General features: G+C 36.9%; 1 protein-coding gene across 1 annotated transcript in view; it reads left to right on the forward strand.

Moving 5' to 3' along the window:
- The window catches only part of HECW1 (HECT, C2 and WW domain containing E3 ubiquitin protein ligase 1), a 483,256-nt gene that overhangs the window by 443,678 nt on the left and 13,567 nt on the right, over nucleotides 1-26,011 (forward strand). The window contains exons 24-25 of the mRNA XM_011372467.2: nucleotides 11,388-11,486; nucleotides 12,033-12,162. Of these exons, the coding sequence (XP_011370769.2) occupies nucleotides 11,388-11,486; nucleotides 12,033-12,162 (229 nt within the window). The remainder of the gene's footprint in view (nucleotides 1-11,387; nucleotides 11,487-12,032; nucleotides 12,163-26,011) is intronic.

A 26,011-nucleotide genomic window follows, 5' to 3' on the forward strand; every position in this document is an offset into this window, starting at 1 on the left:
TCCTGTCTTCGATATCACTGATCATTTTCTCAATTTAGTTGAATCTATTTCTCAAGTTTCCTGTTTGATTTTTCATCTCTTTTGGTGTGTTTTTCATATCCAGAAGTTCTATTTGGTCTTTTTGAAGGTTTCAATCTCCTTGCCAAAGAATTTATTCTGCTCTTCTAGTTGTTTTTCAATTTCCGAAATTGTTAATATGAATTGTTTTGGATCTCATCGAATTTTTTCCGAAGTACCATCCTGAATTCTCTGTCATTTAAGTCACATATTTCTTTGTCCGTAAGCTTATTTTCTGGAGACTTTTCTCTTTTTTTCTGAGCTGCCTTGTCACCATGGTTGTTCATGATGTTTAATGGACTATTTCTCTGCCTGAGAATTAATAGAAGTGCATTCTGCTATTTTTTCCAGAAAGATTTATTGCATAAAGGTCTCTCTTTAGCCTGTTGCCTAGAAGACATTTTTCTTTTGATTTCCAGTAGATGGCGTCTATGTCTCTTGGATCCCTGCTTTATATAAAGTCCTAATAATGCCTTTTTTAAAATAAATATTCAATCACGCTTGTTACCCTCAGTCTCAGTCCCTGTCAGTGTTAATGACAGTTTTGGTAGTGTTTGCTTAGATTGCCCTGGGGCTCTGCGGTGTTCGGTCTTGAATGATATGGGAGGAGGGGCCCGCTGGGGACTGCGGCTCAGCCTCATATTTTGCAATCTTGGCTGATAATAATCAACTGTTGTTTCTGTGCCGTCCCACTTTTCTGCCTTCTCCATTTCTCCTCTTTCTACCCTGATCCCTGGGCACTGCTGCTGGTCCATGGATTTCACAGCTCTCCCCAATAGGTTGTTCAGGGAACCTGGAGCACCTTTTCCCCTCCCTCTCCTTCTGCAGGGAGCTTTGACTGCAAGAGGCAGCTTCTGTGTTTCTCCCCACCTACTGCCCAAGTCTCAGAGTTTTGACCTGTGGTAGTTCTTATGTGTAGATACCATGCTCAGATATGCTGGTGTGCAATTTGGGTGTTTTTTGTTGAGTTTTAGATGTTCAGCTTATTGTTGTTTCAAGGGGAGCAAAATGAGGACATTTCTCACTCTGTCATGTTTCTGTGGTCACCTCTGAAATTTACATTTAAAAACTGGTTAAAATAATAAGTTTTATGTTTTGTACATATGACTTACATATAAATAAATTAATATATAATATGATTTAGATGAAAAATATGGGAGGGTACATTGTATTCAACATGGATGGGTCACAGAAGATAAGGTGAGGAGAAAGGAGCCAAACAAACCAGAAGACAAAAGTAATGATGATTAAAAAAAAAGTATTTATGATCATGTTAATGAATTTTCATTAAAATGACACATGTAATTTTTAAAAATAAATTCCTAATGGCTAAAATGCTATTTAGCACAAATGCCTTAGCTAAATTATTAGAGAGAAATAAATGTTACAGACATGAATTCCCCAATGTGCTCTCATACTCCTGAGGACATGGTTCTGGACCACACAAACTGGCAGTGAGCCTCTGGCATATAATAAAAGTCACATGTACTACCTTGTTTATCCTACCTTTGGTTTCATCCATTCTCTATCCCATTTTGCCAGTCTTCTCTCCTTTCCTCAGCACAAAAATCTTTAATAATTTCACTGTTTACAAAATGAAGTCTGGATCCCTCAAATCCTCAGAGCTCTGAGAATTCCTGCCTGAGACATCTGCCTCTCCAGATCGGCTTCTCCTCTGTCCTCCTGTACTTCCATAAGGACTGCTCTCCACTCCCCATTCAACATGTCTTATGTTTCCTCTGTTTCTCTTCTCTCATTTACATGGGTCCAAATTTAACCTACTCTTAAAATTCTTTGTATTTCCTTTGGAACTTCTTTCCTGAACTTCTAAAAAATAAGTCATTCTCTTGAGTTCTTTTAGAAACAAAGGTTTTTCAAACATTTTTTAAAAATTTGTTCAGTTAAATTAGTTTTAAGTATACAATACATTGGTTAGATTTCTATATAGTTCTTAAAACGATCCTCCCAATTGCTCCCTCCCTCCCCTGGCCCTTCACCTAGCCATCATATTAATGCTAACTGCATTCCCTTTGCCGTGTTCCCCATCCCCATAACCAACTATCAACTACTAATTTGTACTTCTTTAATCCTTTACCCCATTCTCTCAGCCCCCAAACTCCCTCCCCTCTTCTGTCACCAAATTGTCCACTGTATTTGTGAGTCTATTTCTGATTAGCTTGTTCTTTTTTTCCTTAGATTCCTCATATAAGTGAAATCATATGGTATTTATCTTTCTCTTTCTGACTTATTTCACTCAGCATAATAACCTCTAGGTCCATCCATGTCATTGCAAAGGGTAGGATTCTTTTTTTTTTTAATGGCTGAGTAATATTCCACTATATATATATGAACCATAATTTCTTTATCCAGTCTTCTGTTAATGGACATTTAGGTTGCTTCCATATCTTGGCTATTATAAATTGTGCTGCCATGAATATTGGGGTGCATAGATCTTTAAGAATTATTGTTTTGGTTTTCTTTGGATAAATACCAAAAAGTGCAAATTGCTGGGTAAAAAGGTAAATTCATTTTTAATTTTTTGAGAAAACTCCATACGGTTTTCCATAGCAGCTGTACTAATTTGTCAACCTACTGACAATGTATTAGGGTTCCTTTTCTCCACATCCTCGCCAGCACTTGTTGTTTTTTGATTTATTGATGATAGCTATTCTGACAGATTTGAGGTGATATCTCACTGTGGTTTTAATTTGCATTTCTCTGATGGTTAGCAATCTTGAGCATCTTTTCATATGCCTATTAGCCATCAGTATTTCCTCTTTGGAGAAGTAGATGTTCAGGTCTTCTGCTCATTTTTTAATTGGATTGTTCGTTTGTTTTTGTTGTTGAGTTGTATGAATTCTTTATGTATTTTGAATATTAACCCCTTATCAGATGTATCATTAGTGAATATCTTCTCTCAAACAGTTGATTGTCTCTTTGGTTTGTTGATGGTTTCCTTTGCTGTACAAAAACCTTTTTAGTTTAATGTAGACCCATTTGTTTACTTTTTTGTTTGTTTCCCTTGCCCGGGAAGATATGTCTGAAAAGAAATTCCTGTTAGTAATATCAGAGAGTTTACTGCCTATGCTATCTTCTAGAAGTTTTATGGTTTGGGGTCTTACATTTAAGTCTTTAATCCATTTGAGTCTATTCTTGTATATGGTGTAAGAAGATAGTCCAATTTCTTCTTCTTCTTTTTCTTTCTTTCTTTCTTTTTTTGAGGGGACATGTTTCTGTCCAATTTTTCCAACACCATTTATTGAAGAGACTGTCTTTACCCCATTGTATTCTTACATCCTTTGTTATATATTAAGTGAGCATACAGGCGTGGATTTATTTCTGGGCTCTCTATTCTGTTCCATTAACCAATATATCTGTTTTTATGCCAGTGCCGTGCTGTTTTGATTACTGTAGCCTTGATATCAGGTAGTGTGATACTTCCAACTTTGTTCTTTCTCAAGAGTGCCGCGGCTATTCAGGTTTTTTTTTTTATGGCTCCACCTAAATTTTAGGATTATTTGTTCTAGCTCTTTGAAAAATGCCATTGGTATTTTGATAGGGATTGCATTGAATCCATAGATTGCTTTGGGTAGTATGACCATTTGAATGATGTTGATTCCTCCTATCCACGAGCTTAGTATATGCTTCCATTTATTTGTTTCTTCAATTTCTTTTTTCAATGACTTATGATTTTTCTGAGAACAGGTCTTTTACCTCCTGTTAATTTGATTCCCAAGCATTTTATAGTTTTTGATGCAATTGTAAATAGGATTGTTTTCTTAATTTCTCTTAATGGAAGTTCATCATTGGTGTATAAAAATGCCACTGATTTCTAAATATTTATATTGTAATCCGCTACTTTACTGAATTCACTGATCAGTTCTAACAGTTTTTTGGTGGAATCTTTAGGATCTTCTCTATATAGTATCATGGCAGCAGCAAATAACAAGAGTTTTACTTCTTCCTTTCTAGTTCAGATGCCTTTTATTGCTCTTTGTTGTCTTACTGCTGTGGTTAAGACTTGCAATACAATGTTAAAGAGGAGTGGTGAAAGTGGTCATCCTTGTCTTGTTCTTGATCTTAAGGAAAATGCTTTCGTCCTTTCCCCATTGAGTATGATGTTAGTTGTAGGTTTGTCATATATGGCCTTTTATATGTTGAGGTACGTTTCTTCTATTCCTACTTTGCTGAGAGTTTTTATCATAAACAGATGCTGGATTTTGCTCACTTTTTCTGCATCTATTGATATGATCATATGGTTTTTATCTTTTGATTTGTTAATGTGGTGTATCACATTAATTGATTTGCAGATATTGTACCAACCTTGCATCCTAGGAATAAATCCAACTTGATCATGGTGTATAATATTTTTAATGTATTGCTGAATTTGGCTTGCTAATATTTTATCGAAGATTTTTGCACCAATGTTCATAAGAGATATCTGTCTATAGTTTTCTTTTTTTTTAATGTCTTTGTCTGGTTGGAATCAAGGTAATGGTGGCCTCATAAAAGAAGTTAGGAAGCCTTCTCTCTTCTTGAATTTTTTGGAATAGTTTGAGAAGAATAGGTGATAATTCTTCTTTGAATGTTTGGTAAAATTCACCTATGAAGCCATCTGGTCCAGGACTTTTGTTTTTTGAGACATTTGCTTACTTAGAATAAGTAATTCTATTTCATTGGTGGTAATCTGTTGGTTCAAATTTTCTGTTTCTTCTTGACTCAGTCTTGGGAGATTGTATATTTCCAGGAATGTGTCCATTTCTTCCAGATTGTCCAATTTGTTGGCATATAATTGCTCCTGGTGTTTTCTTATATCTATTGTATTTCTGTGGAGTTCGTAGTTATTTCTCCTCTTTCATTTCTGATTTTATTTATTTTGAGTCGTCTCTCATTTTTCCTTGATGAGTCTGGCTAAGGGTCTGTCAATTTTGTTTATCTTTTCAAAGAACCACCTATTGGTTTCATTAATCTTTTGTATTGTTTTTTTAGACTATTTCATTTATTTCCTTGCTAATCTTTATTATTTCCTTCCTTCTATTCACTTTGGGCTTTGTTTGCTGTTCTTTTTCTAGTTCTTTTAATTGTAAGGTTAGATTGTTTATTTGAGCATTTTCTTGTTTCTTGAGGAAGGCCCGTATTGCTCTGAATTTCCCTTTTAGGACTGTTTTTGCTGTGTCCCATAGATTTTGCATTGCTGTGTTTTCATTTTCGTTTGTCTCTAGGTATCTTTTGATTTCTTCCTTGATCTCTTTAATAACCCATGCATTGTTTAGTAGCATGTTATTTAGCCTCCATGTGTTTGTGTATTTTCCAGTTTTTTTTCTTATTGTTGATTTCTACTTTCATACCATTGTGATCAGAGAAGACGGTTAATATGATTTCAATCTTCTTAAATTTATTGAGACTTGATTTGTGTCCTAACATGTGGTCTATCCTAGAAAATGTTTCATGTGCATTTGTAAAGAATGTATATTTTGCTGCTTTTGGGTAAAATGCTCTGAAAATATCTATTAAATCCATCAGGTCTAGTGTGACTTTTAGGCCAACTGGTTCCTTGTTGATTCTTTGCCTGGAAGATCTGTCCATTGTTGTCAACGAGGTGTTAAAGTCTCCTACTGTGAGTGTATTACTATTGATCTCTCCTATATGACAGCCAATAATTGCTTTATGTATGTAGGTGCTTCTATGTTGAGTGCGTATATGTTTGCTAGGGTTATGTCCTCTTGATTTATCAATCCCTTTATCATTATGTAATGCCTTTTTTTGTCTCTTATGATAGCCTTTGTTTTAAAGTCTATTTATCTAATATAAATATCGCTACCCAGCTTTTTTTTTTCATTTTTATTTGTGTGAAATATCTTTTTCCATTCCTTTACATTCAGTCTGTGAGTGTCATTTGATTTGAAGTGGGTCTCTTGTAGACAGCATATGCATGGGTCTTATTTTCTTATCCATTCAGCTACCCTGTGTCTTTTGATTGGAGCATTTAATCCATGTACATTTAAAGTGGTTTCCTGATAGGTACATAGTTAGTGCCATTTTGTTATTTGTATTTGTTATTCCTATTTTCTTTTTATCCCTTCTCTTTTTATAGTAGTCCCTTTAACATTTCTCGTAATGCTGGTTTGTTGGTGATGAATTCCTTAAACTTTTCCCTGTCTGGGAAGTTCTTTATCTCACCTTCCATCTTAATTGAAAACTGCTGGGTAGAGTTTTTGTGATTGTAGATTCTTGTTTATCAAGTCTTTGAGTATTTATTGCTAGTCCCTTCTGACCTGCAAAGTTTCCATTGAAAAATCAGCAGACATTCTTATGGGGGTACCTTGTAAGTAACTCACTGCTTTTCTCTTGCTGCTTTTAAGATTCTCTCTTTGTCTTTGACTTTTGGTATTTTAATTATGATGTGTCTTGGTGTGGATCTGAATTCCTCCTATTTGGGACTCTTCATGCTTCCTGAACTTGTATGTCTAATTCCTTTGCCAGGTTAGGAAAGTTTTCTTTCATTATTTCTTCAAATGGATTCTCAATCCCTTGCTTTCTCTCTTCCCCTTCAGGTATTCCTATGATCGGGATATTGTTACGCATCATGTTGTCCCAGAGGTCTCTTAAATTATCCTCATTTTTTAAAAATTATTATTTTTTTTTTATTGTTCTGATTGGGTGATTTCTGCTACTTGTCTTCCAGTTCACGAATTCGATCTTCTGCTTCATCCAATCTACTGTTGAATCCTTCTAGTATATTCTTCATTTCAGTTATTGTATTCTTCATTTCTGACTAGTTCTTTTATATGGTTTCTATGCCCTTTTTTATGCTTACTGTCTCTGTTGATGTTCTCATTGTGCTCATCCATTCTCTCCATAAGTTTGCTGAGCATCCTTGTAACCATTATTTTGAATTCTGTCTCTGTTATGTTGCTTGCCTCCATATCATTTAGCTTATATTCTAGAGTTTTTTCCTGTTGTTACATTTGTGACATGTTTCTTTATTTTCTTGTTTTATTAGTCTCTCTATATTCTTTTCTATGTGTCAGGAATATTTGTTTCATCACTCAGCCTTGGCCAGATGGCCTAATGTGGAAGGTGTCCTGTGTGGCCCAGTGGCATACTTTCCATGATCCCCTGTGCTGGAGGCTCTGGACATTATCTTTATGTAGGTTGTGTGTGATCTTCTGTTGTTGCCAAGCCTTTATTGTTGTCACCAAGCCTTTATTGTTGTTAGTACATCAGTAGATAGGATTAACACTCAGCCTGACTAATTGTGGGAATTGGCTGCACTCACAGGGTAAAAGTTGCCATGTGCGGGCTGACCCTACTGAGTGGGATTTGCCCTAGCAGGCTTATGTACTTGTTGCAACCACTGTTTGCATGTACCACTAATGGGACTAATCAGGAGTTGCTCTGTTGTGGTCTGATGCCAGCCTCTGGATGTGTTGGTTTTATGGCCTCTTGGGAGGGGCTCCCCCATAGGCCAAGGTCAGTCACTGTTTTTGATTGCTCAGGGCTACCTGGCAGGAACTACAAAGCAATCTTCAGATGGTTGTTGCCTATGCTGGATCTATAGGTAAGTGGAAGAGACAATGCTATAGGCAGTGGTTGGTTATCTCTGTCCCTGACCTGGCACAGAGACCTAGGGAGTCTCCTGGGTCTATCGAGTAAATTTCCCCCTGCCACTGTCTCTGTAGCTCCCTGTAGAAGTTTCCAATCATAGCAAGGTCAGCTGCTGCCCACTATGGGCCTGAATGCGCCACCCCAGGGCAGGGGCACCTGCCTTTCAATGTGTGATGGGCACTTTGTGTATTGGATGGGGCAGGAGCTCAGAGAGTCAAGGGCTGTCAGGTCAATACAGACCCCTACAATCCCCTCAATAGATATTGCAGCTCGTACATGCAGTAGTGGTCTGTCCATAACTCTTTTCCCTGAAATGCACTCACTGCACTAGACAAGGTCTGTTGCCTACACAGACTGCACAATCCCAGAGCCAAAGAAGGCACGTGAGGCTGTCAATGAGCTGCAGGCACTTTGTCACTTGGATGAAGTGAGATCTCAGGGAGACAAGGGCCATCAGTCCCATATAACCTCAGTTTTGCTGCAAGTTCTGTGCTCGGTCATTCCCAGTGTAGTCATAGATCACAATGAGACTAGCTGCTGTCTGGGGTGGTCCCACAGACCCCTGCACTCCCCAGACACAATATTGCAACCCCGGCAGGCAGCAGAGATTTGCCTGCCACTGATTTCCATGCAGTGTCTGCCCTGTGCTAGCCAAAGTTTGTTGCCCGTGTGGATTGAGAGATGTGGGGAGGGGCAAGGCTGTGGCAGTTCACTGTCAATGGGCCACCTGGGGCAATTTGTGGGTAGGGTGGGGCGGGGTCTTCAGAGAGACAATGACAGTCAGATTAATATAGCCTCAGTCTTGCTGCAACTTTGGTAACCCTTCACTCATTCTCGCAGAAGTCGCAGGTCACAGCAAGACCAGCTGCTGTGATCTTGCTGAGACTGGCCCACAGATCCCCTAGATCTGCCCAAGTTCATGTTGGCAGCAGTGATCTGCCTAACCCTATCTAGGAAATGCGTACTCACAGCACTGGCTGCCAGCTGTGAATGCTTGACCCTGAATCCGTGCAGGGTGCAGTAGCCATTCAGCAACAAAAGCCTTAGGCAATCTGCAGGTTGGATGGGGCGGGCTGAGCTCCTCAGGCCAGTGCTTCCTAATGGCCCTGTGGGAGGGGTCTGCACAGTCAAGCTGGTGCAGTCTGTAGATTGCCCGGCAGGGGGACCAGACTAAGGCACAATGGTGGCTGCCCTTCCAGCCCTCATTGTTGTACCAGGTAAAGCAGACTTTCTCAGTATGAATCCTGTGGGAGACTCTGACCCACCTCCAGTGTCCCGGGTGAGTGTCTGCAGATCAGAAAGCCTGTGCACGGGTCCTTCAAAGGAGTGTCTAGGGTTTCAGTCTCCTTCTGTCTCACCCAGATGGCCAGAATTCCCTCTGGTTTTACAGTCAGAGTTATTGGAATCTCCTCTTCCCTGGGCTGGGATCCTGGGCGGGGAGCCTCCAAATGAGACCAGGACCCCCCTCTCCTTCAGAAGAGCCTCTGCAGCCTCGCTCTCCCTCCCAGTAATCTTCCACCACCCACAGGTGCAGGTCCAGCCCGATTTGCGACTTTGCCCCTCCTACCAGCTTCAATGTGGCTCCTTTATATTACCAGACATAGGTGTTACAATCAGCTGGACTTCAGGTGATTCTCCACATTCATTATTTTATAACTTATTTGTAATTTCAATGAGGACCTAGGAGGAAGTGAACCCTGCTTTTACCTAGTCTGCCATTTTCCTCTCAAATCCTAGTTTTCTTTCTTTTGCTCTTATCAAGATTGCATTTTATGTTTATGGTAGCTCCTAATGATGAATTAAGAAGTTCTCTACGCTCTTCTAATTTCTGAAACAATTCAAAAAATAAAGGGATTTTCTGACCATTGAAGGTTCAAAAGAATATGTCTTTAAATATATGTATATGTATGCATATGCACACACACACACACACACACACACACACACACGCACGGTCAGTCCCAGTCTCAATTTCGAATATAGTCCTTTCTCTTCAAAGTTTTCTAGTTTACATTATAGTTGTCTATTTAAGTTTTCTGCTTCTTGAATAGATTTGAATAATTCATATTTTGCCAGAATACTTACAATTCATTAAGATATTTAATTTTTAACATTGATCTGAAAATAGCATTCTCATGTAATATTTTCATCGATTTTCATATCTGAGGATACTCACTGCCTGCCAATATGACCAAATCTTTTCACTAGAGCTTCTAGGGCCAACTTTAAGTGAGGATAGTACTTGGTCAGGCACCTCTGTGTTGACATTTTCTCTCCTCAGCTCTGGGTGGTCTCAGTCATCTCTACATGGATGACAACAACCCCATCATCATGTTAGTAGCACCAATTGTAATGCCTTAGTCTAGTTAGAGCAGGTAAGCCTTTATTGGAGTGAACTGTATTTTTATACACGGAATCATAGATACCATATTGGAGACCAGGGTTGGTCAGGAAAGAGCAATGAGGGAGCACCCTGGCCTCAAGAACTCTAAGATGTTTGATTATCCTATGATCCTCATCCACAGTGACCCATAGTACCTTTAGTGAGGTTCTACTCACCTCAAATCTCTTCAGACTCAATAATATTAAATGTTATTTCATGCCAAAATAATTGACTACTTCAAACACGACAATTTGAAATACTATTTATAATCACACTTATGCTACAGGAGCAGATAATCTATTCATTTTAACATTTTTTTTTTTAAATGGCAGCATAGAGTAGGACATCTTTTAGTCTAAAAAGAGCCTCATGGAAAGTGGAAGAGATGGGTTAGTTGAGAATTTCAATTGGAAGGATCACAACTAAGTCTATGCTTAGATGAAAATCTAGTTTGATAGGAAGAGACCAGGGAGACATCAATTTTGGTGCCAGAGATTGGCAAGGTTGACATGGTGGAGAAACCAATATATTAGACCAGGCAAACAAGCTGTTTAGAAGCAGGGCAATGATGAGATCAACCTCCAGAGAGCCTTCACATTCAGCTATGCAAGTTACCAGCAAAAATTCCAGGAAGTTATTTTCCCCAAAAAGGATTTAAATCAGTAAAGGCCCTTATATGTGGAGGTGGCCAGGCTATGTGACAAATTTTTTCTAGCAGAGACTTTGTCCTTTGTTTGTATGTGGCTGGCCTGGCAATATTAAATGGCAATGTAGGCTCAGCTTATTGCTTATCAGAATGTGATCCCATGTGATTCTTCCCACTGACTGTAAACCCAACTGCCATGTGTGTTTCATACTCAAATCCTCCAATTCCCAACATAGTATCAAACACACATTAACTTGCAGGTAGTATATCTAGAATGCTTGAAGAGGTAAGGATGCACAGTTCAGAAAACTTTCTATGTCCTTGGGTTCAAGTCCTCCTCAGATTGTGGGCTGTGTATCCAGGGTTCCAGAATTCTCCTTCACCAGTATTTCTCTTTTCTTGGCTTCTTAGACTCTCAGATCTGAGAAGAGGATCCTGGCAAAATGACTCTATTCTGGTACTTGGAGGAGAGAAAGATTCTTTTAATACATATCAAATACATAAGCACAGTTTTTGGTAAAGAATAAGGAGAAGGAGAATGGGCGCCTCCTTTGTGTCATCAATTGGCAAATTCCTTAAGTGGTTTAAAATGGGTACTACAAAGAAACACATAAAATAAAAATACAAATTAATATACTTAACAATGTAAATTTCTATATATTCTTAAATCTCTCTGTCTTGTCTGTGTTCCAGGTTTAGGTTTAGTGGTCGTATCCTAGGTCTGGCTTTGATACATCAATACCTTCTTGACGCCTTCTTCACAAGACCCTTCTATAAGGCACTCCTGAGACTGTAAGTGTATCACAAGTCACAATCCATCCAGTCTCACCTGCAGGATAACAAGTGCTGGCCTTCCTAGTACCTCTGGCTCTTTTGTTCCTGTTTTGCCTAAGCATTCCTATGAAGTTTATGGTGGTTTACTTTTCTGAGTGCTTAGATATCTCATAAACATTTAAATGCAATAAAAATGCATTTGGAGATTTTATTTATGCACAAAGAAGAGTATTATAACAGCATACAGTAGATATAAATTAGTTTATATAAACAATTATAGTAACATTACAAACATTTCATTAAACTAATAGAATTGATTCATCTAAACCTTAGTTGTTTTAAAATGATACTTTTTCAATTATGAAAAATTCATGAGTTGATAATTATTTTATGTTTATTATTGTAGATATTTTAATATTTTCTTTTTAAAAGAGAAAATATATTCAAAAATATCAAATTATTAGAATAAGTCTGTGTTGGTTTAGCTAGGAGTTGTATAAAAACATTTTGGAATGAGGTCTAGGCAGCCATTCATTTAACCTTTCTCCATTTAAATGGTCCCAGGCCCTGCGATTTGAGTGACTTGGAATATTTGGATGAAGAATTCCACCAGAGCTTGCAATGGATGAAGGACAACAACATCACAGATATCCTAGACCTCACTTTCACCGTTAATGAAGAGGTCTTTGGACAGGTTTGTGAGATGTGGAGCTTGCAAAATAGATTTTATTTTTTAATATGGAAAACTAACATAACATAAAATTTACCATTTTAACAACTTTTAAGCATATAGGTAAGTGCATTGACATTGTTGTGCAACCAGTCTCCAGAACTTTTTCATCTATAAAACTGAAATTATACCCATTAAACAACAACTCCCCCATTTCTCTCTCTTCTCAGCCCCTTGCAAACACTATTCTACTTTCTCTTTCTATGAATTTGGCTATACTAGTTACCTCATATAAGTGGAATTATACAGTATTTTTGTTTGTGTGACTAGCTTGTTTAACTTGGCAAAATGTTCTCAAGCTTCGTCCATATTATAACAGGTGACAGTATTTTCTTCTTTTTGAGGGCTGAACAATATTCTACTGTATGTATAGACCACATTTTGTTTATCCATTTATCTGTTGATGAATACTTGGGTCACTTCCACCTTTTGGCTACAGTGTACAATGCTTCTATGAAATAGGTGTACAAATATCTGTCTGAGTTCCTGCTTTCAATTCTTTTGGATATATTCCCAGAAGTGAAAATGCTGGATCATAGAGTAATGGGATTTTGTTTTTAAACTAGAAAACAAAAAAATATTATTTATTCAAAGTATAATCCTTTAATAAGGCTGCCCATTTCTTCCTTCTTTTTATTGTTATGACATGGGTTTACTTTATAGAGATTTTTGAAAATCAAGTTGTGATAATGGATCAGAAAGCATTTTTGTAAACTGTGCAATACATTTGTAAAGTGTGCAATGCATATGTAAAGTATTTCTGTTATCTGTACAACTACAAAAATACTTCATTTTGTAACTAACATCTAGACATTTACTCCTCCAAAATGCCTATATTTTAATACTATTTAATAAGATAAAGCTTCTCATTTATTTTCCACTATCATTTATGTAACAATGAATCTTCTTGGTTACAGTTTAATCTCGTTAACCATAGCTTGAGCAGATTTAACAATTAAGGTTTTGAGAACATTATTTATAAGAGATCCCAAAAGCCTGTGACATGTGGTAATTTATAATAGAGTTGTTTTGAGAATTATGTTGGAATACTTTATAAGTACCTTGCATGAATGTGGACAGTGTGCCAAGTCTATTGATGAGCAACACACTTAACTTCGCAGACCACCCAGCACTGACATCTCAATTAAGAATCTTGGACAAGTCCTGGAAAGTGTCAATATTCTGTTGTATTTGTTTTGTATAAACATACCTTTGAAGAATACTCTCTTACATTTTTGAGGGGAAAATTACTTCTTCCTACAACTATAGGAAACACATTTAAATATACTCAAGAATATATAATTCACTTACCTGTCCTGCCATGTGTAAAATATGCTATTCTTTGTGCATGACAGCTTTTAGCCCATGACTATATTTGCCCTATAGTGGAGGGTAAATTTGTAAAATAAACACAATTTCTTAGAAAACTGTATTAAAACAACTGGATAGCCATCTTAAATTTTTTAAGTTAGAACCATGACCTAATTCTTTACAGTAAAATAAACTCCACCTGGATCAGAAAGCTGAATGTAAAAACAAATTATAAGAAGAAAACAAGCTAATTCTTTTAAATTTTTTAACAAGGAATGCTGCTGTAGATGTGACACAGACTTTCAAAATCATAAAAGAAAAGATTGACATAGTCGACTAAGATTATTTCTCTAATTATGCATGGCAAAAATACAGCATAAACAAAGTAAAAATGGCATAATATTAATATGTTGTAATGTGTAACACAGACAAAATTCTATTTCTTTTAATAAAGGAAGAGATCTCATAGATCAATAAAAAATTATCAACAACACAATAGAAAATTAGCAAAGAATATAAATAAATAGTTCTCAGAAAAGAAAATATAAAGAAATACTGAGCCTCTTTCAAAATTTTTAAAAATGTAAATTAAAGCTATTATGAGATATCATTTTCCCTTACAAGAATGTCAAGAATCAGAAAGTTTAGCAGTATTCTATTTTGGAGATGGTATAGAGAAAAAGGCATCTTGAACATTGTAGGTTGAAGTAAATAGAAGTTTAGTTAACTCTATGAAAAACACCTCTGTGATATCTATCTGCATTTAAATGCATCTGTCTTTGACCCAACAGCCATATCTAGGAATTTTCCTACAAATATTTTCACACCTAATTGAAATGCCTAATGCATTAGCATCTTTGCTGCAGCATTGTTGATAACTGCAAAAGATCTGAAACAATCTAAATGTTTAGCAGTAGAGCTTTCGTTAAATAAGTTATGATACATTCACACAATGGAATAGTAGACTAGTGGGATGTGTGGCTATTAAAAAGTTTAAGATATCCCAGGGAATCAATTCTCATATAAATCATAAACAATAAAGAGAGTATTATAAGACAAACAAAGAAAGAATAAGAGGTTTAAATTCATATGAAACAATTGTCAAGATATATTTTCAGGTGAAAAAGTTTGGTGAAGAACTGTGTATAATATGTCACCATTTATAGGAGAAAAGAAATGATATATTCATATTTCCTAGTATATACATAGACTCTCCCTGGAGGGGAAGTAAAGGTGAATTTCTCCAGGTAGGAAGATTGTATTGGCTGAGAGGAGGTGGGAGAAAAACTTACTTTTCATTTTATGGTCTTTTATACCACTTGAATTTTATTCCATAGACACATATTATATACACAAAATATAAAGTAATAGACAGACCTGAAGCTTACACTCAGCAATGAGGTTTTCTGTTTTAAATACTATGCACACGAATAATTTTGAACAATAAAAGTTGAAGGTCTAGAATCAAAAAGTGAAGTAAATTACAAATAACTAAATACGAAAAAATTAGAGGAAAAAAATAGCATTGAAAACACAAAAGAACAATTCTTCACATGTACATATTGTAGGAACTGAATAAATCAGTGAAAAGTTCAAAATGTTCCCAGTGATCAAAATAAGGATATTTTGATAGTAAGGTCAAGATGGCAGAGTAGGTAAATGTTGTGCTTGCCTCCTCTCATAACCACATTAAAAGTGCAGCTAAATTATAGGACAGTCAGTTTGGAGAAGTACCTGAAGAATGTAACTGGGGATATAAAGAAGAGGCTATGTCCATACTGGTAGAAAGAACAGAGACATGGAATGGGATGGTCCAATACCCATGTGTGGCAGTTGAGCATCAAGAGGGATATCTTCACTGCAGAGGTCCCCTTGGAGGAGCAAGAGGCCCCAACCCCACACTGGGGCTCCACAACTCAGAGTTCCAGTGTCAGGAAGAGGTGTCCCCATAAAATCTGGCTGTGAATATTAGTAAAGATTCTGACTGTCAGGGTAAGACAAAAGACAGCTGGAAACCCAGCATCCTCCTAAAGGGCCCACACACAGACTCATTCACTTGCAAGCACTCACCCTAGGCTTCAGCAGAGGGACAGCAGCTCAGGAGGCATCAGAGACATATAGGGAAAGACTGAGTTGTGTGACTTTAAGGTGAGGGCTGGAGGGACAGCCACCATTGTTCGTTTGTTGAGCCCTCCTCCTGTGCAGCTACAAGCAAGTGCCATTTTGACTGAATTGAGCCTTCCTGGCACACAGCCAAATCCAAATCTGCATTGGCATGGTGATACCTGATCACTCCATCCTGGTAACTCCCTGAGACTCCAATATACCCAACTAGAAAATTACTGATGGCAATTTCATTGCTAGGCAACAAGCCCCACCCTATACTCTGCAAAAGAAACTCCTTTGGCAGCAATCGAAAGCCTTGGCCCGCACACCTCAAGAGACACTTTTAGTGGCAGACAAACAGCCCAGGCCCAAGCTGCAGTATTCCTTGAATGAATCTTGAAGGTCTGCAGGTCCAAAGCAGGAAACAGATGGCCTCAGTGTGATCAGAGACTTTTGCAAGTGGCCACAAGCTCAGCACGGGCTTCAAATATGAACCTGCACTAACCTGAGGAACACCACTTGCCCTGCCCTGGTGACTCTCTGAGACTCCACTTCATCCAACTCACATACTACCCAAGGCTTTTTCAGCTACTAAACCTACAGGAAGCCTCAAGGATTGGGATGCCCTGGACTTTTGCTGAGCTACCCCAACCTAGCGCTGGTGGCAGCCATCCTCGGTTCACTACGTGACCTCTCCTATGTGCCCCCTGTTCCAGCATATGCAACAACCAAGCTCAGATATCTTCTTAGCTCCTGTCAGGTAGCCCCAGGTCAGTCACAAGCAGCAGCTGACTTTGTTAGCACAAATACACAAACATACCCAAAGGCTGGCATTAAATCTGAATGGAATATCCCTTATTAGCCCCACAAGGTGCACACCCAAATGGTGGACTCAACAGGCAAACGAGCTTACTGGGGCAAATCCCATTTCATAAGATCAACTCTTACACAGCAGCTCATAAACTATAGGCATGGCCAATCCTCACCGCCAGTCAGCCTGAGAGTTAATCTGATGTAATGCTATGTCAACAGCAATCAAGACTCAACTACAACAGGAAGGCACACATGACCCACACAAGGGACACTCCTGGAGCACGCGGCAGAGATGAGCAGGGAGACTGCACCACTGGGCTAAACAGGGCACCTACTACATAAAAGCACCCAGCTAAGACTGGAAAATATAGTAGGTCTACCTAATATATAGAAACAAGCACAGAGAGGCAGTCAAATAAGAAAACAAAGAAAAATGTTCCAAATGAAAGAACAAGACAAAACTCCAGAAAAGGAATTTTGAAAAATGGAGTCAAGTAACATACCAGAAACAGAGTTCAAAACACTGGTTATAAGGATGCTCAATAAATTTAGAGGAAGAATAGGTGAATTCAGTGAGAACTTCAATGAAGAAGGGTAAGCATAAAAAACTTATAAGCTATAAAAAGAAAAACAGTCAGAAATGAAGAATACAATAACTGAAATGAAGAATACACTAGAAGGAATCAACAGTGGATTAAATGAAGCAGAGGAGCAACCAGCAATTTAGAAGGCAAGGTAACAAACAAGACCAAATCAGAACAGCAAAGAGGAAAAAAAAAAAATTAAACAATAAAGATAGTTTAAAAGAGCTCTGGGACAACATCAAGTATAACAACATTCGTATCATAGGAGTACCAGAAGAAGAGAGAAAGCAAGAGATTGAGAATGTATTTGAGGAAATAATAACTGAAAACTTCCCTAACCTGGTGAAAGAAATAGATATACAAATCCAGGAAGCACAGAGAGATGTGAATAAGGTGAACCCAAGTAGACCCACACAAAGAGAAGTCATAATAAAAATGGCAAGAGTTAAAGACAAAGAGAGAAGCTTAAAAGCAGCAAGACAAAGGAAGTTAGTTACTTACAAGGATACTCCATGAGATTGTCAACTGATTTTTCAAGAGAAAATTTGCAGACCAGAAGAGATTGGCACAAAATATTGAAAGTGATAAAAAGTAAAGACCTACAACCAAGGCTACTCTACCCAACAAGGCCATCAATTAAAATTGAAGGTGAGATAAAGAGCTTCCCAGACAGGAAAAGAATAAGGGAATTAGTCAACAGCAAGCCAGTATTACAAGAAATGTTGAAGGGGCTTCTATAAGTAAAAGAAGGAGAAGTAGAAAAATATAAATATGAATAATAAATGGTAATAACTATTTCACTATCAAAAATCACCTTAAATGTAAATAGATAAATGTTCCAATCAAAAGACATAGGGTAGCTGAATAGATAAGAAAACAAAACCCATACATATGCTATCCACAAGAGACTAACTTCAGATCAAAAGACATACAAGGACTGAAATAATTAAAGGGATGGAAAAATATATTTTATGCAAATAAAAACAAAAAATGCTGGTGTAGCAATACTTATATCAGACAAAAAAAAAGACTTCAAAACAAAAGCTATAGTAAAAGACAAAGAAGGGCATTACATAATGATAAAGAGATCAATCCAACAAGAAGATATAACCCTAGTAAACATTTATGCACCCAGCATAGTAGCACCTAAATACATAAAGCAAATATTGACCAACATAAAAGGAGAGAGCAACAGTAATACAATCACAGTAGGGGATTTGAACACCCCATCGACACCAATAAATCTTTTAGACAGAAATTCAACAAGGTAAAAATGTTCTTAAATGACACACTGGGCCATTTGAATTTAATTGATACTTTTAGAGCATTTCACCCAAAACAGTAGCATATGCATTCTTCTCAAATGCACATAAAACATTTTCCAAGATAGACCACATGGTAAGCCACAAAACAAGTCTCAGTAAATTAAGAAGATTGAAATCATATCAAGCGTCTTTTCCAACCACAATGTTATGAAACTAGAAATCAATTATAAGAAAAAACTGAAAAATACACAAACACATGGAGGCTAAATAACATGCTGCTAAACAATAAATGAGTTAATAATGAGATCAAAGAAGAAATCAAAAGATGACTTGAGACACATGAAAATGAAAACACAATGAACTAAAATGTATGGGACAAAACAGAAACAATCCTAAGGGGGAAATTCATAGCAATACAGAACAAATAAAATCTCAAATAAACAATCTAACCTTACCTCTAAAGGAACTAGGTAAAAAAAACAGCAAACAAAGCCCAAAGTAAGTAGAAGAAAAGAAATAATAAACATCAGAGTAGAAATAAATAAAATAGAGACTAAAAAAATGCAAAAGATTAATGAAACCAAGAGCTGGTTCTTCGAAAAAATAAATAAAATTAATAAACCTTTAACCAGACTCATCAAAAAAACAAGGACCCAAATAAATAAAAATGGAAGTAAAAGAAAAGGGACAATTGATTCCAAAGAAATACAAAAGATTATTTTTTAAAAAATACTACAAGCAATTATATGCCAACAAATTGGAAAATCTGGAAGAAATGGATAAATATCTAGAAACATACACTCTCTCAAGACTGAGTCAAGAAGAAACAGAAAATCTAAACAGACTAATTACTACTAAGGGAATCTAATCAGTCATTAAAAAACTCCCAACAAACAAAAGCCTGGACCGAATGGCTTCACAGGTGAATTTTACCAAACATTCAAAAAGGAATTAACACTTAATTTTTTCAAACTAGTTCAAAAAATGTCAACGGGGGAGGCTCTCAAGCTCATGTTATGAAGCCACCATTACTCTGATTCTCAAACCAGACAAAGACAGTCAAAAAAAAAAAAAAAAAAAAGATAATCATAGGCCGATATCCCCGATGAATGTAGATGCAAAAATCTCAACAAAATATTAGTAAACCAAATTCAGCAACACATTAAAAAGATAATACCATGATCAAGTTGAATTTATTCTTGAGATGCAAATTTGGTCCAAAATCTTGAAATCAATAAATGTGATACACCACATTAACAAATTGAAATATAAAAATCATATGATCATATCAATAGATACAGAAAAGGTTCTTGACAAAATCTAACATCCATTTATGATTAAAACTCTCAGCTAAGTTGGAATAGGAGAAACATACCTCAACATAATAATCTGACAAACCCATAACTAACGTCATCCTCGATGAAAAAAGCAAAAAAGTATTTTCCTCAAGATCAGGAACAAGACAAGGATATCCACTTCTACCACTTTTATTTAAGATAGTATTGAAAGTCCTAGCCACAGATATCAGACAAGAAAAAAGAAATAAAAGGCAAACATTAGAAAGGAAGAAGTAAACCTGTCATTATTAGCAGATGACATGATACTATATAGGGCAAACCCCAAAAAAACTGTTAGAATGATAAATGAATTCAGTAAAGTAGCAGTATACGAAATTAATATTCGGAAATTGGTTGCATTTTTATACACCCATAATGAACTTTCAGAAAGAGAAATTAAGAAAACAATACATACACACACACACACACCCCAAGGAATAATTTTAACCAAGGAGGTAAAGACCTGTACTCAGAAAACTATAAGACATTGAAGAAAGTGATTGAAGAAGATATAAATAAATAGAAACATATACTGTGCTCATGGGTAGGAAATTTTAACATTGTTAAAATGTCCATACTACTCAAAGCAATCTATAGGTTCAATGCAATCTCTGTCGAAATACAATGGCATTTTTCGCAGATCTAGAAAAAATAATCCTAAAATGTATATGGAACCACAAAAAATCCCTGAACATCAAAGGCAATCTTGAGAAAGAAGAACAAACTACACTACGAGTCTAGAGTAATCAAAACAGCATGGTACTGGCATAAAAACAGACACATAGATCAACGGAACGGAATAGAGAATTCAGAAATAAGTCCATGACTATATAGTTATTAAGCTATGACCACAGAGGCAAGAATATACAATGAGGTAAAGACAGTTTATTCAATAAATCGTGTTAGGAAAACTGAACAGATACCTGCAAGAAAAAAAAATGAAATCGGACCATCTTCTTACACCATATTCAAGAATAAACTCAAAATGGATTACAGACTTAAATGTAAAACCCAAAACCATAAAAGTTCTAGAAGAAAATATAGGCAGTAAACTCTCTGACATTGCTCTGAGTAATATTTTTTTCTGATATATTATCAATATTATCAATAAATTAACACACAACACGTGTTGGCAAAATGTGAAGGAAAAAAACCCTTGTGTGCTGTTGCAAATTGGGACAGCCACTGTGGAATTGCAAATTGAGACAGCCACTATGGAAAACAATTTAAAAGTTCCTCAAAAAATTAAAAATAGAACTACCATATGACCCAGCAATTCCACAACTGGGAATTTACCCAAAGAAAACCAAAACATTAATTCAAAAAGATATATGCAAATCTATGTTCGCTGCTGGGCTATTTACAATAGGCAAGATATGGAAGCAACCTAGGTGCCCATCAATAGACAACTGGACAAACAGGTGGTACATATATACGATGGAATATTACTCTGCAATTAAAAATATGAAATCTTACTATTTACCAAAACATGGATGGACCTAAAGGGTATTACGCTAAGTGAAATATGTCAGAAAGACAAATACCATATTTCACTTATATGTGAAATTTAAGGAGACAAAATGGAAACAGACTCATAGATACAGAGAAAAAACTGGTGATTGGCAAATAGGAGGGGTTGGGGGGCTGACAGAAAAAAGGTAAAGAGCTTAAGAAGTACAAATTGATAGTTATAAAATAGTCATGGAGATGTGAAGTACAGCATAGGGAAATAATCAATAATACTGTAATAACTATGTATAGTTATTACATAGTTATTACTATGTGGGTAATAAGCTAATTAGGGAGAATCACTTTTTAAATTATGTAAATGTCTAACCACTATGCCATACAGCTGAAACATATAAAATAATATTAAATGTCAACTCTAATTGAAAAATTTTAAAAAAATGATAAGGCTGTATTGTAGATCTAGAATAATGTATATCTGTTTAAAGTTTAAATTAATCCTTTTTCTCTTAAAATACGATCACCAAGAACAATGGTGATCTTGGTGATCGTATTTTAAGGTCTTATAATGGTCTTATAAAATTTAGTTGCAGCCCTTCTTTTGGTACGTTATGAGATAATGGAGATCAGACAGACAGATGTAGATGAAAGACAGCTTAAGCTTTTCCTGAGTTGTTAGGATTCAGTTCAGCTGCTAGTGGAGAAGCCCAAAATGACCCTGCTGAAATTAACAGTTTGTCTCTCAACATAAAAGTCTAGAGACAGGAAACCCAAGGCTGCAGTCCCTATGACACAAACTTGCACTAGTGGTCCAAATGCAAATGGCATCCCAACCATCACATCTGTGTCTGAAGCAGCGGGACAAAGAAACAAGAGTCTCTCCCTTTAAGGAGGGCCATAAAGTGCCACACAACACTCCTGCTTATACTTTATTGGCCAGAATTTAGATATAGTGTCACTGCTGGGGTGATGTGAAATCCGGCATTGTCCCAAGGCATTGGGGAGAAGGTGGAGGAGGATGAACAGTGGCCTTATGTGTGTTGTCCCTCAGTTCTTCCCTGCTGATGCAGCAAAAAATTACAGGTCAGCAAGATTTAGAAAAAGTAAGATTTATTGAAAGTACATTTTAGAAGGAGATGGGCCACGCTAGGGAAGGCTGCAGCCCTGTGGAATTTAGGAGATGAAGAGATAAGATAGACCATCCCAAAGGGAGGCGTGGGTTTCCAGCCAGGAACGTTGTAACAATGCAGAAATGGGAAAGTCTGTTTATATTTGGGCAGTGATGGGAGTTCCTAGATGATCCATCTGTGAGGTCACCTTGACTAACAGTTGGCTGCTAGATAACTTTGCCTACTGTGCATGTGCTTACCCAGAATTCAGTCTGTTATAATTAGATTCATGAACTTCCAGGCATAGTCATAATATTATAATGATAGTATAATGAGGCTGAAGTTTTGGGCAGTACTTTCTGAGCATGCATTTGTAGGTGGTTTAGCCAGCAGCTTTTATGGCCTCTGTGCTCTTGGATTTGGGGTAATTTATAACTCTAGAAGGAAGATATTTCTGGGAGGTCCTTAAGGAAGATCTTCAAGGGAAATTTCTATGGTTACAGAGCTGGCCTTGGCTCCTGTCGGTCATGCCTGACTAACTACCTAACAACGTGATACACCTAGAAGTAAGGGAGGTTGGGAAATAATCTTTAACTAAGCAGCTACATTCCAGAGATTCCAAGGATATTGGTGACAACTAGTATGTTACACTTAGCTAATATTTTATATTTAGCACGTCACCTAAATGATAGGAAAAAAGTAACTGTCTTTCTTCTGTGGACTCTTTATTTAGATACCTGAGTCTATTAATGCCAAATATATATGTGTATATATATTTTTTTAAACCAATAACTAAGTTCTGTGATGCCTCCTGTGCCTTATAGCATTAAATGGTGAGGTAAAGCCCTTAAGCAAATTTAAGATGATTGAAGCTTACCACCTTCAAACGCCAACACTTTCTGATAAAAATTCTAATTGCTTTCTTGCCTTTGAAAAGATAGAGCACAGATCATAACTCTTCCTGATGAATCAAAATTGTTCTAACAAACATACATCGCCATAATAAGTGGCAATGTCATTCTGTTTCCTTTTTTAAAGGTCCAGCTGTCATTCTTCAGTCAATATTTTACCTGGCTAAAAAAACCATCTTCCTACCCTCTGCTGTTTTGCTACCAATTATTTGCTGTGGATGGGGAAATTGGTGGCTGTTAAGAATTTGCTGTAATTGATATTCGGGAAATCCAGTATGTGACTTTAGTATAGGGACATTCAGTTCCATTTAGGGACCACCAAGGCATTTTCCTTTTTTTCTATTATAACTCTTGAGTTAAGAAAACATTTGCTCAGAGATTGGATTAAACATGGCAGAGTGAGAGACGTCCCCAGTACTCTCCCTTTGAAACAACAATAAGCTGAACATGTAAAACTCAACAAAAAACACCTAAGCTGCACACCAGCACATATGAGCATGGGATCTGCGCATAAGAGCTACCACAGGTCAGAACCCCAGGTGTCAGGTGGTGGACTAGGAGAAACAAAGAAGCTGCCTCTCACAGCCAGAGCTCCCTGTAGGAGCAGGAGAAGGGGAGAAGGTATAGCGACTTCCTTGAACAGCACCGCCTGGGAGTGCTGTGAGCTCCATGTGGCTGGTGGCAGTGCACCGTCATCAGGGCAGAAGGCAGAGAAACGGGGATAGCAGAAAAGCAGGGATGGCAGAAAAACAACAGTTGATTTTTATCAGCCACAGTTGCAAAACTGAGGCTGAGCCACACCACAGCCCTCATCCACCAACCCAGGGGGCCCCTCCCCCCATGCCCTCTGAGATCTATCACCACAGAGTCCCAGGGGGATCTGAGCAAATGCTACCAAAACTTTCCCTAACACTGACAGGAACTGAGACTGAGCATAGCGAGCATGCTTAAACATCTACAAGAAAAAAAAGACATGATTAAGATTTTATATAAAGCACAGATCCAAGAGGCTTAGACACCACCTACTGGAAACCAAAAGAAAAAAACCTTCTTTGCAAAAGGCTAGGGATCATTATATAATAAACCCTCTTTCTGGAAAAAAGAAAAAAAAAAAAAGCAGAACACACTTCCATTAATGCCTAGGCAGAGAAATAATCCATTAAACACCATGAACAACAAGGTGACAAGTCATCTCAGAAAGAAAGAGAAAAATCTCCAGAAAATAAGCTTACAGACATAAAAATATGCAACTTAAATGACAGAGAATTCAAGATGGTACTTCTGAAAAACTTGATGAGATCCAAAACGAATCATATCAACAATTTCAGGAATTAAAAAAACAACTAGATGAGCAGAATGAGTTCTTTAGCAAGGAAATTGAAACCCTCAGAGAGAACCAAATAGAACTTCTGGAGATAAATAACACACCGCAAGATTTGAAAAATGAGAGAGAAAACTTGGGAAATAGAGTTGACCAAATGAAGGAAAGGATCAGTGATATCGAAGAGAAAAATCTAGAAATAAATCAGAAGGAATAAGAGAGAAACCAAAGAATGAAAAACAATGAAAGAGAAATTCAAGAACTAACTGATACCATCAAGAGAAGAAACGTAAGAATAATGGGCATTGTCGAAGGCAAGGAAAAGGAGCAAGGATTAGAAAGCATTTTCAGACAAATAGTAGGCGAGAATTTCCCAAATGAAAGGAATGAGCTGGAGATGAAATTCAAGAAGTCAACAGAACACCCAATTGTCTCAACCCATAAAGGCATTCACCAAGACACATTGTATTAAAATTATCAAAAATCAACAACAAATACAGAATTCTCAGGGCAACCAGGGAAAAGAAGACGGTAACCTATAAAGGAAAACCCATTAGATTATCATCAGACTTCTCAGCACAAACCTTATAAGCCAGAAAGGAGTGGAATCAAATATTAAAACTATTGAATGAAAGGAACTACAAAACCTAGAATAATGTGTCCACCTAAGTTCTCCTTTAGATATAAAAGAGAAATAAAGACCTTTCCAGACATACAAAAATTGAGAGAATTCTCCACTTCGAGGCCTGCACTACAGGAAATACTGAAAGGGGTCAGCTCACCTAAAAATAAAAATGACAAAAAACCCCCACATAATTAGGAGTAAGGTGATTAGCAGGCTGATAAAAGCAGAGAAGTGCAACCGTTACTAGAAATAGGACATTGTAAGCTTAAAAAAGGAAGAGATTAGCTGTAGCAAGATAGTGATGAATGTTCAGCATACATAGGGACAGATTGAGACAACAATGACTGAAAAGGGGAGGATTCAAAGATCCAAATTCACAAAGGGGAATGGAGATAAGGCATGTGCAGAAGAAAATGGACGACTGTCTATAAATAACTATGCTTTACATATTCATAATGATAACCACACTCCAAGGATTCAGAACTGAAGTATATAACATAAAAAAAAAAAGGGACCACAGGGAAAACCCACAAAAGCCAATGAAAATAAAGAAAACAGAAACACAAGGGCAAGGAAGCAATGGAAACACCACTACCAGAAAGCAAAACATAAAATGGCTATAAGAAGACCTCATATTTCAATAATCGCCCTAAATGTAAATGACTGAACTCACCAATACAAAGGCACAGAGTTGCAGATTGGATCAAAAAACAAAACCCAACCACATGCTGCCTCCAGGAGACACATCTCAGTTCCAAAAAAATAGAGAGAGAGACTCAAATTGAAAAGGTGGAAAATATATTTCAATCAAATGGCATTCGAAGAAAAGGGGGAGTAGCGGTACTACTATCAGATGAAATAGACTTCAAAATTAAAAAAAAATCTAAAGAAAGATACTGAGTGACACTTCATAATCAGAAAGGGAATTATGCACCAAGAAGACATAACACTTATTAATATTTAT

Source organism: Pteropus vampyrus, unplaced genomic scaffold (genome assembly GCF_000151845.1).
Source record: "Pteropus vampyrus isolate Shadow unplaced genomic scaffold, Pvam_2.0 Scaffold208, whole genome shotgun sequence".
NCBI lineage: Eukaryota > Metazoa > Chordata > Mammalia > Chiroptera > Pteropodidae > Pteropus > Pteropus vampyrus.